Source organism: Microcaecilia unicolor, chromosome 5 (assembly GCF_901765095.1).
Source record: "Microcaecilia unicolor chromosome 5, aMicUni1.1, whole genome shotgun sequence".
Taxonomy (NCBI): Eukaryota; Metazoa; Chordata; class Amphibia; order Gymnophiona; family Siphonopidae; genus Microcaecilia; species Microcaecilia unicolor.
This window is the reverse complement of record NC_044035.1, coordinates 191261882-191275832: the sequence shown is the minus strand read 5'-3', so window position 1 is coordinate 191275832 and position 13951 is coordinate 191261882. Positions and strand designations below refer to the sequence as shown.

The following is a 13951-nucleotide window of genomic DNA, read 5'->3' as shown; positions in this document are numbered from 1 at the left end:
CAATCTCTGGCCCACTACTTCCGTGACAAGGTCCAGAAGATCAACCTCGAATTCACCACTACTCCCTCTCCCCCTCTTCAGCCTATATCTCACTCTCTCATCCAACCTACCCAGGCCTCCTTCTCCTCCTTTCCTGCTATCACCGAAGAGGAAATCGCCCATCTCCTCTCCTCCTCGAAAGCCACCACTTGTTCCTCTGACCCCATCCCCACTAACCTACTCAACACCATCACTCCAACCATCACCCCCACCATCTGTCATATCCTTAACCTCTCTCTCTCCACTGCATCTGTCCCGGACACCTTCAAGCATGCTGTGCTCACTCCACTCCTCAAAAAACCATCACTTGACCCTACCTGTCCCTCCAACTACCGCCCCATTTCCCTCCTACCCTTCCTCTCCAAGATACTTGAACGCGCCGTTCACAGCCGCTGTATTGATTTTCCCTCCTCTCATGCCATCCTCGATCCGCTTCAATCCGGCTTTCGCCCCCTACACTCAACAGAAACGGCACTATCTAAAGTCTGCAATGACCTATTCCTCGCCAAATCCAAAGGTCACTACTCCATCCTCATCCTCCTCGACCTCTCCGCCGCTTTTGACACTGTCAATCACAACCTACTTCTTGACACACTGTCCTCCCTTGGGTTCCAGGGCTCTGTCCTCTCCTGGTTCTCCTCTTATCTCTCCCATCGTACCTTCAGAGTACACTCTCATGGTTCGTCCTCCTCCCCTATCCCGCTCTCTGTTGGAGTTCCTCAGGGATCTGTCCTTGGGCCCCTTCTTTTTTCAATCTACACCTCTTCCTTAGGCTCCCTGATCTCTTCTCATGGTTTCCACTATCATCTTTATGCCGACGACACCCAGCTTTATCTCTCCACACCAGAAATCACTGCGGATACCCAGGCCAAAGTCTCGGCCTGCTTATCCGACACTGCTGCCTGGATGTCCAACCGCCACCTAAAACTGAATATGTCTAAGACTGAACTTATTGTTTTCCCACCCAAACCCACTTCCCCTCTCCCTTCACTCTCTATCTCAGTTGATAACACCCTCATCGTCCCCGTCTCATCTGCCCGCAACCTCGGTGTCATCTTCGACTCCTCCCTCTCCTTTTCTGCGCACATCCAGCAGATAGCCAAGACCTGTCGCTTCTTCCTCTATAACATTAGCAAAATTCGCCCCTTCCTCTCCGAGCACACCACCCGAACTCTCATCCACTCTCTCATTACCTCTCGCCTTGACTACTGCAACCTACTCCTGACCGGCCTCCCACGTAGCCATCTTTCCCCCCTTCAGTCCATCCAGAACTCTGCCGCACGTCTTATCTTCCGCCTTAACCGATATACTCATATCACCCCTCTCCTCAAGTCACTTCACTGGCTCCCAATCAAATACCGCATACAGTTCAAGCTTCTCTTACTCACCTACAAATGCACTCGATCTGCGGCCCCTCCGTACCTCTCTACCCTCATCTCCCCTTACGTCCCTACCCGTAACCTCCGCTCTCAAGACAAATCCCTCCTTTCAGTACCCTTCTCCACCACCTCCAACTCCAGGCTCCGCCCCTTCTGTCTCGCCTCACCCCATGCCTGGAACAAACTCCCTGAGCCCATACGCCGTGCCCCCTCCCTACCCATCTTCAAATCAATGCTCAAAGCCCACCTCTTCAATGTCGCCTTCGGCATCTAATCACTACACCTCTTCTCAGGAAAACTTATCTACCCCAACTTGACATTTCGTCCTTTAGATTGTAAGCTCTTCCGAGCAGGGACCGTCCTTAATTGTTAATTTGTACAGCGCTGCGTAACCCTAGTAGCGCTCTAGAAATGTTAAGTAGTAGTAGTAGTAGTAGGGTAAAAGGGGTGATCAAGGAAGACAAAGACGTAGCAGAGAGATTAAATGAATTCTTTGCTTTGGTCTTCACCGAGGAAGATTTGGGTGGGATACCGGTGTCGGAAATGGTATTTCAAGCGAACGAGTCGGAGAAACTTACTGAATTCATGGTAAACCTGGAGGACGTAATGGGGCAGTTCGGCAAACTGAAGAGTAGCAAATCACCTTGCACGGGTGGTATTCATCCTAGAGTACTGATAGAACTGAAAAATGAACTTGCGGAGCTACTGTTAGTGATATGCAATTTATCCTTAAAATCGAGCGTGGTACCGGAAGACTGGAGGGTGGCCAATGTAACACCAATTTTTAAAAAAGGTTCCAGGGGAGATCCGGGAAATTATAGACCGGTGAATCTGATGTCAGTGCTGGGGAAAATGGTAGAGGCTATTATTAAAAACAAAATTACAGAGCACATCCGAGGACATGGATTACTGAGACCAAGTCAGCACGGCTTTTGTGTGGGGAAATCTTGCCTGACCAATTTACTTCAATCCTTTGAAGGAGTAAACAAACGTGTGGACAAAGGGGAGCCAGTTGATATTGTGTATCTGGATTTTCAGAAGGCGTTTGACAAGGTGCTTCATGAAAGGCTACAGAGGAAATTGGAGGGTCATAGGATAGGAGGTAATGTCCTACTGTGGATTAAAAACTGGTTGAAGGATAGGAAACAGAGAGTGGGGTTAAATGGGCAGTATTCACAATGGAGAAGGGTAGTTAGTGGGGTTCTTCAGGGGTCAGTGCTGGGACCGCTGCTCTTTAATATATTTATAAATGATTTAGAGATGGGAGTAACTAGCGAGGTAATTAAATTTGCTGATGACACAAAGTTATTCAAAGTCGTTAATTCGCGACAGGATTGTGAAAAATTACAGAAGGGCCTTACGAAACTGGGAGGCTAAATGGCAGATGACGTTTAATGTGAGCTAGTGTAAGGTGAGGCATGTGGGAAAAAAGAACCCGAATTATAGCTACGTCATGCAAGGTTCCACGTTAGGAGTTACGGACCAAGAAAGGGATCTGGGTGTTGTCGTTGATAATACACTGAAACTTTCTGCTCAGTGTACTGCTGCGGCTAGGAAAGCTAATAGAATGTTGGGTATTATTAGGAAAGGTATAGAAAACAGGTGTAAGGATGTTATAATGCCGTTATATCTGGTCACCGCATCTCAAGAAAGATATAATAGAACTGGAAAAGGTGCAGCGAAGGGCGACGAAAATGATAGCAGGGATGGGCCGACTTCTCTATGAAGAAAGACTAAGGAGGCTAGGGCTTTTCAGCTTGGAGAAGAGAAGGCTGAGGGGAGACATGATAGAGGTATATAAAATAATGAGTGGAGTGGAACAGGTGGACGTGAAGCGTCTGTTCACGCTTTCCAAAAGTAGTAGGACTAAAACAAACAGGAGAAAATGTTTCTTCACCCAATGCGTAATTAAACTCTGGAATTCGGTGCCGGAGAACGTGGTGAAGGCGGTTAGCTTGGCAGAGTTTAAAAAGGGTTTGGACGGTTTCCTAAAGGAGAAGTCCATAGACCGCTACTAAATGGACTTGGGAAAAATCCACAATTTTAGGAACAACATGTATAGAATGTTTGTACGTTTGGGAAGCTGCCAAGTGCCCTTGGCCTGGATTGGCCGCTGTTGGGGACAGGATGCTGGGCTTGATGGGCCTTTAGTCTTTTCCCAGTATGGCATTACTTATGTACTTATTTTCCCACCTATTTGCAGGCTCAATGTGGCTTACATAGTACCGTAATGGCGTTTGCCAGTTCCGGTATGAACAAATAGAGGGTGTTATTATGGTAGAATAGGTAGAATAGGGTTATGAATAGTAGGTATATAGGGAATTTAAGGAGGAAGCGGGAAGTTGGGATATGTCCATAAAGATCTTTGGTTTTATTGTGTTGCGGGTAGTCAGTCTTTTATGTTGGGTCCGTGGGGTATGTCTTCTTGAACAGGTTTGTTTTTAGTTCTTTCCAGAAATGTAGGTGGTCGTACGTTGTTTTTACTATTTTTGGCAAGGCGTTCCATAGTTGTGCGCTTAAGTAAGAGAAACTGGATGCATAAGTTGATTTGTACTTGAGATCTTTACTGCTTGGGTAGTGAAGATTTAAGTATGTTCGTGCTGATCTTGTTGCGTTTCTGATTGGCAGGTCTATGAGGTCTGTCATGTATCCCGGGGCTTTGCCGTAGATGATTTTGTGAACCATGATGCATATTTTGAAAGCAATACGTTCTTTGATTGGGAGCCAGTGCAGTTTTTCTCGGAGGGGTTTAGCGCTTTCATAACGTGTTTTTCCAAATATTAGTCTGGCTGCTGTGCTCTGAGCGGTCTGGAGTATCTTTATAATTTGTTCTTTGCAACCCGCGTAGATTCCATTGCAGTAGTCGGCATGGCTTAGTATCACTGATGGGATCAAATTGCAGAATGTTTCCCTCGGAAAAAATGGTTTCACACGTTTTAGTTTCCACATTGAATGAAACATTTTACATTTTCTTTATGGTAGACTTTGCTTGATTCTCTAGTGAGAGGTTCCGGTCGATTATTATTCCGAGAATTTTCAGGTTGTCTGCGATGGGAAGGGTGTGGGTTTATATGTGTTGTATTGGGATGAGATGATGAGGCAGTGTGTTTTTTCTGTGTTAAGTTTTAATTGGAATGCGTTTGTCCATGATGTTAAAACCGAGCTTGATTTCATTGGTGATTTCTGCTAGGTCATGTTTGAAGGGGATATATATTGTGACGTCATCAGCATATATGAATGGGTTAAGGCCTTGAGTGGATAAGGACTTGGCTAGTGGGGTCATCATGAGGTTGAAAAGGATCAGTGATAATGGTGATCCTTGCGGTACTCCGCAGGCTGGTTTCCTCGGAGGTTTGTCTCTTTCCCGTACCCCGCACAGCCATCATCCCAAACAAAGCAAACAATTCTTTGAGCTGCTGCATCCATGTTGTCGTTCTTTAATGTTGCCAGCACTTTTATTTAATCTCACTTATATGTTCAAATATGCCAGCTTTTCATAGGTAGAGTAGTAATTTGTTATAAATCATTAGTGTGTCATTTGGAGGAGGGGCTAGTAATAGGGACAACTCTAGCATGTGTTGTATTCATGCAGAGATTTGTTTTCTCCTGGTAAAGAGCCACTAAAACAGGCATCATGTTATAAGAATCAGATGCTCAACATCCAGAGTTTCTATTTACTTAAAGTTGTTTATAATATTTACTGGCCGTTAAGCCCGTTAAAACGGGTGAGTATTGGTATGGGGGTTTTCCAGGGCCCCCTCCCCCTCACCTCGCCGCTGCAAGGCCCCCGCTCTCCCTCCTTCCCTGCCAGCTCCAAGGCCCCCCTCCGTCCCTCCCTCCCAGTTCCAAGGCCCCATTCCCTACCAGCTCCAAAGGCCCCCCTCCGTTCCTTCACCCCATCCCAGCTCCAAGGGCCCCCCCTCCGTCCCTCCCCAGCTCCAAGGCCCCCTGCCTGCCCTCCCAGTTCCAAGGCCCCATGCCCTCCCAACTCCAAGGGCCCCCCTCCGTCCGTCCCTCCCTCCCAGCCAGCTCGAGGACCACCTTCTGTCCCTCCCTCCCAGCTCCAAGGCCCCCCTCCGTCCCTCCCTCCCAGTTCCAAGGCACCCCTCCATCCCTCCCTCCCAGCTCCAAGGCCCCCCTCCTTCTGATACCTCCCATATCCATTTCTCCTGCCCTCCCCAGGTCGCCGCTGCCCCTCCCCCCCCCGGAGTCGCCGCTGTCCCCCCTCCACCCGGCCCGGGCCCTCTCTTTGCTATTGAACTTACATCGCCGAAAACGCAGCAGGGCAGATCAGCTGAGCTGCCATCAGCCTTCCTTCTCTGTCTGTGTCCCGCCCTCGTGTGACGTAACGTCGGCGAGGGTGAGACACAGGCAGGGAAGGAAGGCCGACGGGAGCTCAGCTGATCTGCCCTGCTGCGTTTTCGGCGACGTAAGTTCAATAGCGAAGAGAGGGCCCGGGCTGGGTGAAGGGGGGGTGGCGGCGGCGACTCCGGGTGGAGGGAGCGGTAGCGGCGACCCCGGGGGGGGGGGGGGAGCGGTTCCCTCTCTGTCCCGCCCTCGTCATCACATATTGACGCAGGGGCGGGACAGAAAGGGAAGTCTCTACTGCGCATTTGCGAGTGAGTACGGTCACTCGCATTTTATATGTTTGATATCCCACATTAAACATGAATTATGTTGAAACCTGGGAGCATTTAAATCTTTTTTTTTTCTGTGCCTAGGTCAAAAGAGAGATAGTCGGCATCCCTGCCAGCAAAGGTATGCCTAGTACGCCTGCATGGGGGACAAAGGGGAGAGTGAGGAGTTTGCTGCCCTCCAATCCACCTCGGCCCCCCTCCCCCACATTGTACAGCTGGCTATGCCCGGAGAAAGAGCCTGTTAAAAAATTTCCAGCCCACCACTATTTAGAGTGTACTGATCTTGCGTTCAGTCTTAGCCAGGAAGAAAGAGGCTGAGGCTCAGTGAATTATATGTCCTGATCTTCCCAGGTACTGTTTGGACAGTATATAGATCTTTAGTGTTACAATTGATCCATATTTCAGTTACCTGTTTGCCAATTGCATATTTTTGTCCACTGTTCCGAGAATAAACACAATTGTTTGTTCATTTTCCCTTCTAGAATGATAAAGAATCCTGGTGGTTTGTGTGTTGAGTCTGAGAGTGCTTTCTGGGAACCGTGGGACCACTGGGAGTGTGGCCCCAGTAACCTAGAAATCACTTGGGATAATTTGAGCATGGGAGAGTCGCCCAGCAGCGGTTGTGACCCAGTCGGTAGTAGAAGGGTGATAGTGTAGAGCACAAGAGGCAGGTGCAGACAGACCTGAACTGTGCTGGGGACAGACCCTCTAGTGGACGCAGGGTAACCCCAGGCAGGTGGCTACGTGTTTCATGACAACGTAGTATAAATGTCTTCTTTGTGTGAGGATGCACAAAGCTATCTATTTCTAGAGCATGTCTGCATATGCTGCAGGAACCGCACTTCCTATGTCCAAAAGTGGGGCTTGGCTCAAATGTCAAAGGAGTAAAGGGCTATGCAGAGGGCACCACCTTCTTTTTCAAGTTCTTCTCTTGAGTAGGCAATAACTAATTTGCCAGGTACTTATGACCTAGATTGGCCACTGGGCTAGATGGACCACTGGTCTGACCCATTATGGCTATTCTTATGTCTCTGAAACACTCATGTCTCTCGAGGATATGCCAATGTCGTCGGATGGATTTTTGGATTTGGTGTGCTAAATGTGAGAATCTGAAAGTGCCCACTATATGAGGAGTAGGTCTGTCCTTGTATGTAGTGAGGTTGTCTCGATCTGTTAACTTTGCCCAGGCGTATCCCAGTGTGACTGATTTAGCCAGATAGACTCTACTCCTGAATCTGTTGGACAAAGTGGTTGCTTGCTTTTCAAAGTCCACAAAGTCGGAGCAAATCCTCCTCAATCTGAGGAATTGAGAGAGATAAATTCTTCTTAAGATTGCGTTGATGGTAACTACTAAAATATAAGAATGCACTGCAGTGCGTAAATCTGCGATCATTTTTTTTTTTTGTTACATTTGTACCCCACGCTTTCCCACTCATGGCAGGCTCAATGCAGCTTACATGGGGCAATGGAGGGTTAAGTGACTTGCCCAGAGTCACAAGGAGCTGCCTGTGCCTGAAGTGGGAATCGAACTCAGTTCCTCAGGACCAATGTCCACCACCCTAACCACTAGGCCACTCCTCCATGATTGAATTATGATTGATAATCATAATTTCTGATACTGAGATCTAGAAAGCTGATTTCTTCTGTGTTGTACTGCATCTTAAACCTCAAATTCTGATCTCTACTGTTCAGCCATGTGAAGGTGGTGTCCAATAGTGTGCTTCTACTTGCCACAGAATGAAGATATCGTCCATTTATCGTTTATACAGTCAACTGTTGTCCATGAAAGGATGGTTAGTCAACAAAGTTCTCTCGAAACTAGCTACATATAAATTTGATAAATCCAGGTGCCATGAAGGCCCCCAGGCAGTTCCTTTAATCTGCTGGAAATTGTTCTGGAAAAAGAAGTAGTTGTTAGGGACAGCAATACTAGCCAATGTCAAGATCAGATGATTCGGAATATGGCTATGTTGGGTACAACCTTTCAAAGTTTCTTCTATGATGATTAAGGCTTCAAGCAGTGGGATGTTGGTGTAGAGAAAGTCTATGTTTCGGGCCACCAGAATGGTATTAGTGAGATCACCAAACTGTTGTAGTATATTCAGCATATGTGTAATATCCTTGATGTATGAGAGGATCAGTAGTACATATGGGTGAAAGAAAAAAAAAAATCAACAAAATATGACAAGGGTTCTAGGATGGAGCCATTGCCTGAAAGAATGGGTCTTAGTGGTGTAAATCAAACATATAAATGGCGAGTGTCGTACTCACTCGCAAATGCGCAGTAGAGACCCTCTCTGCCCCGCCCCCGCGTCAATACGTGATGACGGGGCGGAACAGAGAGGGTCTCTACTGCGCATTTACGAGGGACGAAATCGCCGTCGCTAACGCTCCCCCCACCCGGAGTCACCGCCGCCACCCACCCTCCACCCGGCCGGGCCCTCGCTCCGCTATTGAAACAGCGAGGGAACGCAGCACACAGCTCTGCTGAGCTGCCGTCCTTCCTTCTTCTTCTCTGCCTGTGTCCCGCCCTCGATGACGTTACATCACAGGAGGGCGGGACACAGGCAGAGGAGAAGGAGGAAGGCCGACGGCAGCTCAGCAGAGCAGAGCTGTGTGCTACGTTCCCTCGCTGTTTCAATAGCGGAGCGAGGGCCCGGCCGGGTGGAGGGGTGGCGGCGACTCGGGGGGGGGGGGGGGGCCAGCTCGGCGGCGGGGGGGGGGGGCCTTGCAGCAGCGACGGGAAGGGGCTTTCAACCCCCCCCCCCTTTCCTATACTAGCCCGTTTTTACGGGCTCAACGACTAGTGATACTATAAAATCCTTATTTTGGACTCAAGCCTCTTGTGTTTCACGGTTTGAAGTGCCATCATACACCTTACTCAATTGTGTTTACCTGTGATTGTTCATAGAGGTGTTCTTGTTCCTCCACCTTAAGATGGCTCTGCCCCTTCCAGCATATGTATACAGATGCTTCAAATTATGTTTTTTCCTTGCATCTACAAGCTGCTTAGAAGTTGATGGGGATAATGTGCATCCTTTTCTCTGATCGCCCCTTAAACACTCCTGGCTTTCTTTCACTATTGTTAAGTAGAGGAGTGTGGTAGCCGTGTTTATTTTGTTTGATTTCACTATTGTTGAAACCTTTTTACTGGAATTCCCTAAATGTCCTGTTTCAATAACATCCTTCACAGATACTCCACACCAAGCCACGTGTACCTAGGCAAATGTCAGTTCCCCCCCCCCCCCCCCCCCCCCCCCCCCCCATTTTAGTTTAACTGCTCTTAGTTCAAAAAAGGTCTGGACAAGTTCCTGGAGGAAAACTGCATATTGAGATTGACATGGGGAAGCCAGTGCTTGCCCTGAGTTTGGTAGCATGGAATGTTGCTACTATTTGGGTTTCTGCCAGGTACTTGTGAACTGGGTTGGCCACTGTTCGAAAAAGGTTACTGGCCTAGATGGACTTTATGTTCTTATGTTATAAGAAGATGGTACGCCAGTATAATAGACTAAGTGTTAGTATTTTGAATTTGAACTTATATTCAATTGGTAACCAATGTAAGCAAACCCGGCAGAGAATCCTAGCAGCTGTATTTTGTAAAATTTGTAAACGTTTCAAACTGGGTCTGGTAATTCCTGCATATCCAACATTACAATAGTAACTTCATTGTGTGCCACCTAGTCCTTGAATTTTTGGGAAGAGTAAAAAAAAGTGATTCACATCTACCCATTCCATTCCACTCAGGATTTTGCATCCTCTGCTTGAGGTTAAAATTTTTTTTACTCTTGATTCAGTCTTGTCAATGGACAGCCAAGTGGCTGCAGCAGTAAAGGCCTTTTGGCAACATTGAGGCATATTTTCAAAGCACTTTGGGAGGCTAAGTGCTTTGAAAATGAGCCTCTTTGCTTGGTAAAGCAACTGCGTGTTTTGTTTTTTAAAGTCAGTTGAGTTTAAAATTATGCCATCAGAATAAAGAAACAAATGGGAAAAGCATGGAGAGAATTGTTCATGGAATTCTTATCAACCCCTTTATCTGCACGATAGGGGAGGAGGGGTGCACACAGGTAAACTGGCCTTTTTTTGCCATCATCTACTATAGTGCTATTGAATCACTGCCTTACTGGTTTCAGATTGAATATTCCTGGGCCTCCCACCCCACATCTAAAAAAGCATCTACGCTGTGCAAATGCCCAAACAGCATTATTTAGCAGAAAAACACCATTTGCCCACATGGAATCTTAAAAAAAAAAAACAACCAAACAAACAAACAGCCTTAATGCAAACATTTAAGTTAATGCCAAGCCCAGAGCACCATACCTAGAGCTTTAACAGCTATCTGCCTTGTCAGAGGTGGAGGGATGTTGATGCAAACCAGATCCACATCCTGGTGCAGTAAGACATCATCTGTTCGACTAGTGTAGAAGGAAATGTTCATTTCCTCTGCCAGCTGCTTCGCTTCATCCTCCGTCTTGCCCCACAGTGCTTCTATGGAGAAGCCCTCTGCATGCAATAAAGGCACCAATACCCGGGCAGTGCTGCCAGTCCCAAAAACACCCACTCCAGGAAGTGTTTTCATTGTGCTACATCAAAATGGAATTCATCTGGAAAACAATACCTTCAGTCTTCTTTGACAGTCCTAGAACAGTAAACATTAAAATACAAGTAGATCTAATCAGTTTTAATCTACATTTGTACTACTGTACATATTTATAAAAACTGCATCCTAAACACCCAATTATTATACACAATGCTCCTGTGATCATTTGCTACATTTACATATCCCAAAACTGGAGATAAAGACTGAAGATACTAGATAATCATTACATACAATATAGCTGGTATTTGACCACTGGACTCTGAATTTTCTGGAGAGCACACTATACGAAGAGAAATGGATGGAGAAAAGCTAAGACTACCTCCCCACATTTCCAAAGGAACAGAGAGCCACTGTGGAACTGGAAAAGTCAGAGTTACCATTTTCTCTGAAACAATGTAAGAAATTGTCTTGAGTTATTGACAAATGCTGGCTTAGCAGATTCCACTTTATATCGACAAAGAAAAGCCTTTTGATAAGAGAGGTTAAAGGAGGTATGAAACTGACCGGTATTTATGATAGATGCTTTATTTTGTATGTTATTTACCCTACCTACCTGTTATTCTTGTACATTAATTGTAACAATATGCTGAACCTCTTACTCTGTTAATGGTGATGCCATTGCTATATAATGTAAGCCACATTGAGCCTGCAAATAGGTGGGAAAATGTGGGATACAAATGCAGCAAATAAATAAATAAAGTAAATCATACTCTGTTTACCTTAAGAGAACAGGTTATAAATGTTAGTCTGTTATTAAATGTAGTTAAGAAATATTATGTAACTAGTAAAAAAGGCCCGTTTCTGACACAAATGAAACAGGAGCTAGCAAGGTTTTCCTTGGAGTGTGTATGTTTGAGAGAGAGAGAGAGAGAGAGAGTGTGACTGTGTGAGAGAGAGAGGGTGAATGTGCGAGTGTGTGTGTGTGACAGAGAGAGGGTGAATGTGCGAGTGTGTGTGTGTGACAGAGAGAGTGAGACTGGGTGCAAGTGTATCTGTGAGAAAGTGTGTGTGTGTGAGAATGAGAGTGTGTGCCATGGGCCCCCCTCCCTCCATCCCTTCCTCCCAGTTCCAGGGTCGTCCCCTACCTCCCTCCCTCTGAGTTCCAGGGTCGTCCCCTCCCTCCCTCCGAGTTCCAGGGTCGTCCTCCCCCTCCCTCCCTCCGAGCTCCAGGGTCATCCCGTCCCTCCGAGGTCCAGGGTCGCCCCCCCCCCCCGCGTTCCAGGGGACCGAGTTTCAGGTTCCCCCCTCCCTCCCTCCCAGTTCCAGGGTCGTCATCCCTCCCTTCCAGTTCCAGCATCCCTCTCATTCCGAATTTTAGAAGTCATCTTCACTTACCAAGTCAGGGTTACGGCGGCCGTCAGCAGCGGTAAAAGACGTGCAGGCTCAGGCCTTCTCTCTCTCTCAGCTCTGGTCCCGCCCTCATTTCCTGTTTCATCAAGGGCGGGACCAGAGCTGAGAGAGAAGGGTCGAGCCTGCATGCCTTTTACCGCTGCTGCCGGCCGCCATAAACCAGACTTCGTAAGCCAAGATGACTTTTTTTATTATTCATAATTTTTATTAGTTTTATATACTTATTACAGAAATTATCATACTGCAAAAGTGTAATACAGCCATTAATTAATAATACAGGAAAATTATAATTGTTCAAAACGTCCTAATAAAGACAAAGTTTGACTTCCTTAGACCTCAATAATAGGGGGATAGGAATTAGTGAAGATAACACAGTCATAATATGTAAATAAAAATTAATATGGTTCCGTCAGTCCCATATATATCTCAACTCTATCGTTGTTTATTGTCTAGGAAGGTCTGAAGCTGATCAGGCATATAATATATATATTTAACTTGATTTAACCTGATGACACATTTACAGGGATAGGCCAGGAGGAAAGAACCTCCCAATTCCAAAACTTTTGACCTCATAGAGAGAAACTTTTTACGTTTTTCTTGTGTAAACTTAGTCACATCCGGATAAAGCCAGATTTTCTGGCCAACAAACACATAGTTAGTTGATTTAAAGTAAAGGCGCATTACTGCATTTAAGTCCTGTTGAAATACAAAGGAAATTATCAACGTCCCTCTTTCAGATGGTTTGTTTGCTCCAAAATGGCTGTGACATTTTGTAAATCTATTGAATTCTCTGTCCCAACCTTTTTCATCGTGCTTGATATGTAATAGATCTTGTTCAAAGGAGGAAATACTTCTTGGGGAAAATTTAAGTTTTCTTTTAAATATCTCTGGAACATATCTTTTGGGGGTACTCCCAGTACTCTAGGAAAATTCAATATTCGGAGATTTAATCTCCTATTAAAGTTCTCTACTTGTTCCAATTTCCTTCTAATTTCCATGTTATCTTTTATCACAGCCATTTTAAAATTATCAGTTTGCTTTGTCTCTCTCTGTAAGGCATTGATCTTAGAAGAAAAATCTTGTTTTGCCATATCTAATGAGTTCTTAACTTCCTGCACATTCAAACTCAGAGTCTTTACCTCGTCCGAAGATTGTCTCAGGGTTTTTTCTATTTCCAGTAACTTCAGCCAGATCTTACCCAGGCTCACCTCCGTTTCTCCTGCAGCTGCTGATGCCCTTACAGAGTTGGACTCCCCTCTGAGCTCCTCGAAATCACCCTTTCCGGGTTCCGAGAGAAACCCCGTCCCGCTCAAGGCAGTTGCAGGGCAAGGAGGCGTCGAAGAGAAAGGCGGGGAGAGAGATATTTCTGTTTCCTGCGGGGGGATCGCTTCACCAGTCCCTCCCGCTAAGGACTCCGCTCCGCTTCTTCAGGACAGTGCAGGGAAGAAGCGCTCCAAACCGCCACTTGCCGGCATGGACGTCGCGGGGGGTAGGGGAACCCCCCGAATTATCCCCTTACGTTTGGTGTGCGGCATGTCTCAAAACAGGTAAATCAAATTTCAGCAGTTAGTAGGCAGGAGCTCGCTTCTAACGCCACCGCTCACGGCGCCATCTTGACACGCCCCCCAAGATGACTTTTAAAATTTGGAGGTAGGGGGCCTGGAACTGGAAGGGAGGGAGGGACGATGACACCCTCATGCGTGTGACGTCGCGTTCCGTTGCCTGGCAACTCTGCAGCGTTCCCTTCCAGTGTTTGGTCTTTGCTATTTGTGACAAACACGGAAGTATGTGACGTCAATTCAGGAGATGGATACAGCAGGAGCACGAATGCTTCAAGGCTTCACTTTCACAGAGTCAGTTTCAGAACGTTGGAGGTGCTTTTTATTATATAGGATAGGTTTTTTCCATTCTAGTATGCCCTTATACTTTAGACTTTTAGCATATTTGCT

General features: G+C 46.4%; 1 protein-coding gene across 4 annotated transcripts in view; it reads right to left on the bottom strand.

The window, feature by feature from the left end:
• GFOD2 (glucose-fructose oxidoreductase domain containing 2) overlaps positions 1–13951 on the bottom strand; it is a 130555-nt gene that overhangs the window by 54597 nt on the left and 62007 nt on the right. For all 4 annotated transcript variants that reach the window (XM_030203671.1, XM_030203672.1, XM_030203673.1 and 1 more), the window contains exon 3: positions 10373–10691. In XM_030203671.1, the coding sequence (XP_030059531.1) occupies positions 10373–10631 (259 nt within the window). In that variant the 5' untranslated portion in view covers positions 10632–10691. The remainder of the gene's footprint in view (positions 1–10372; positions 10692–13951) is intronic.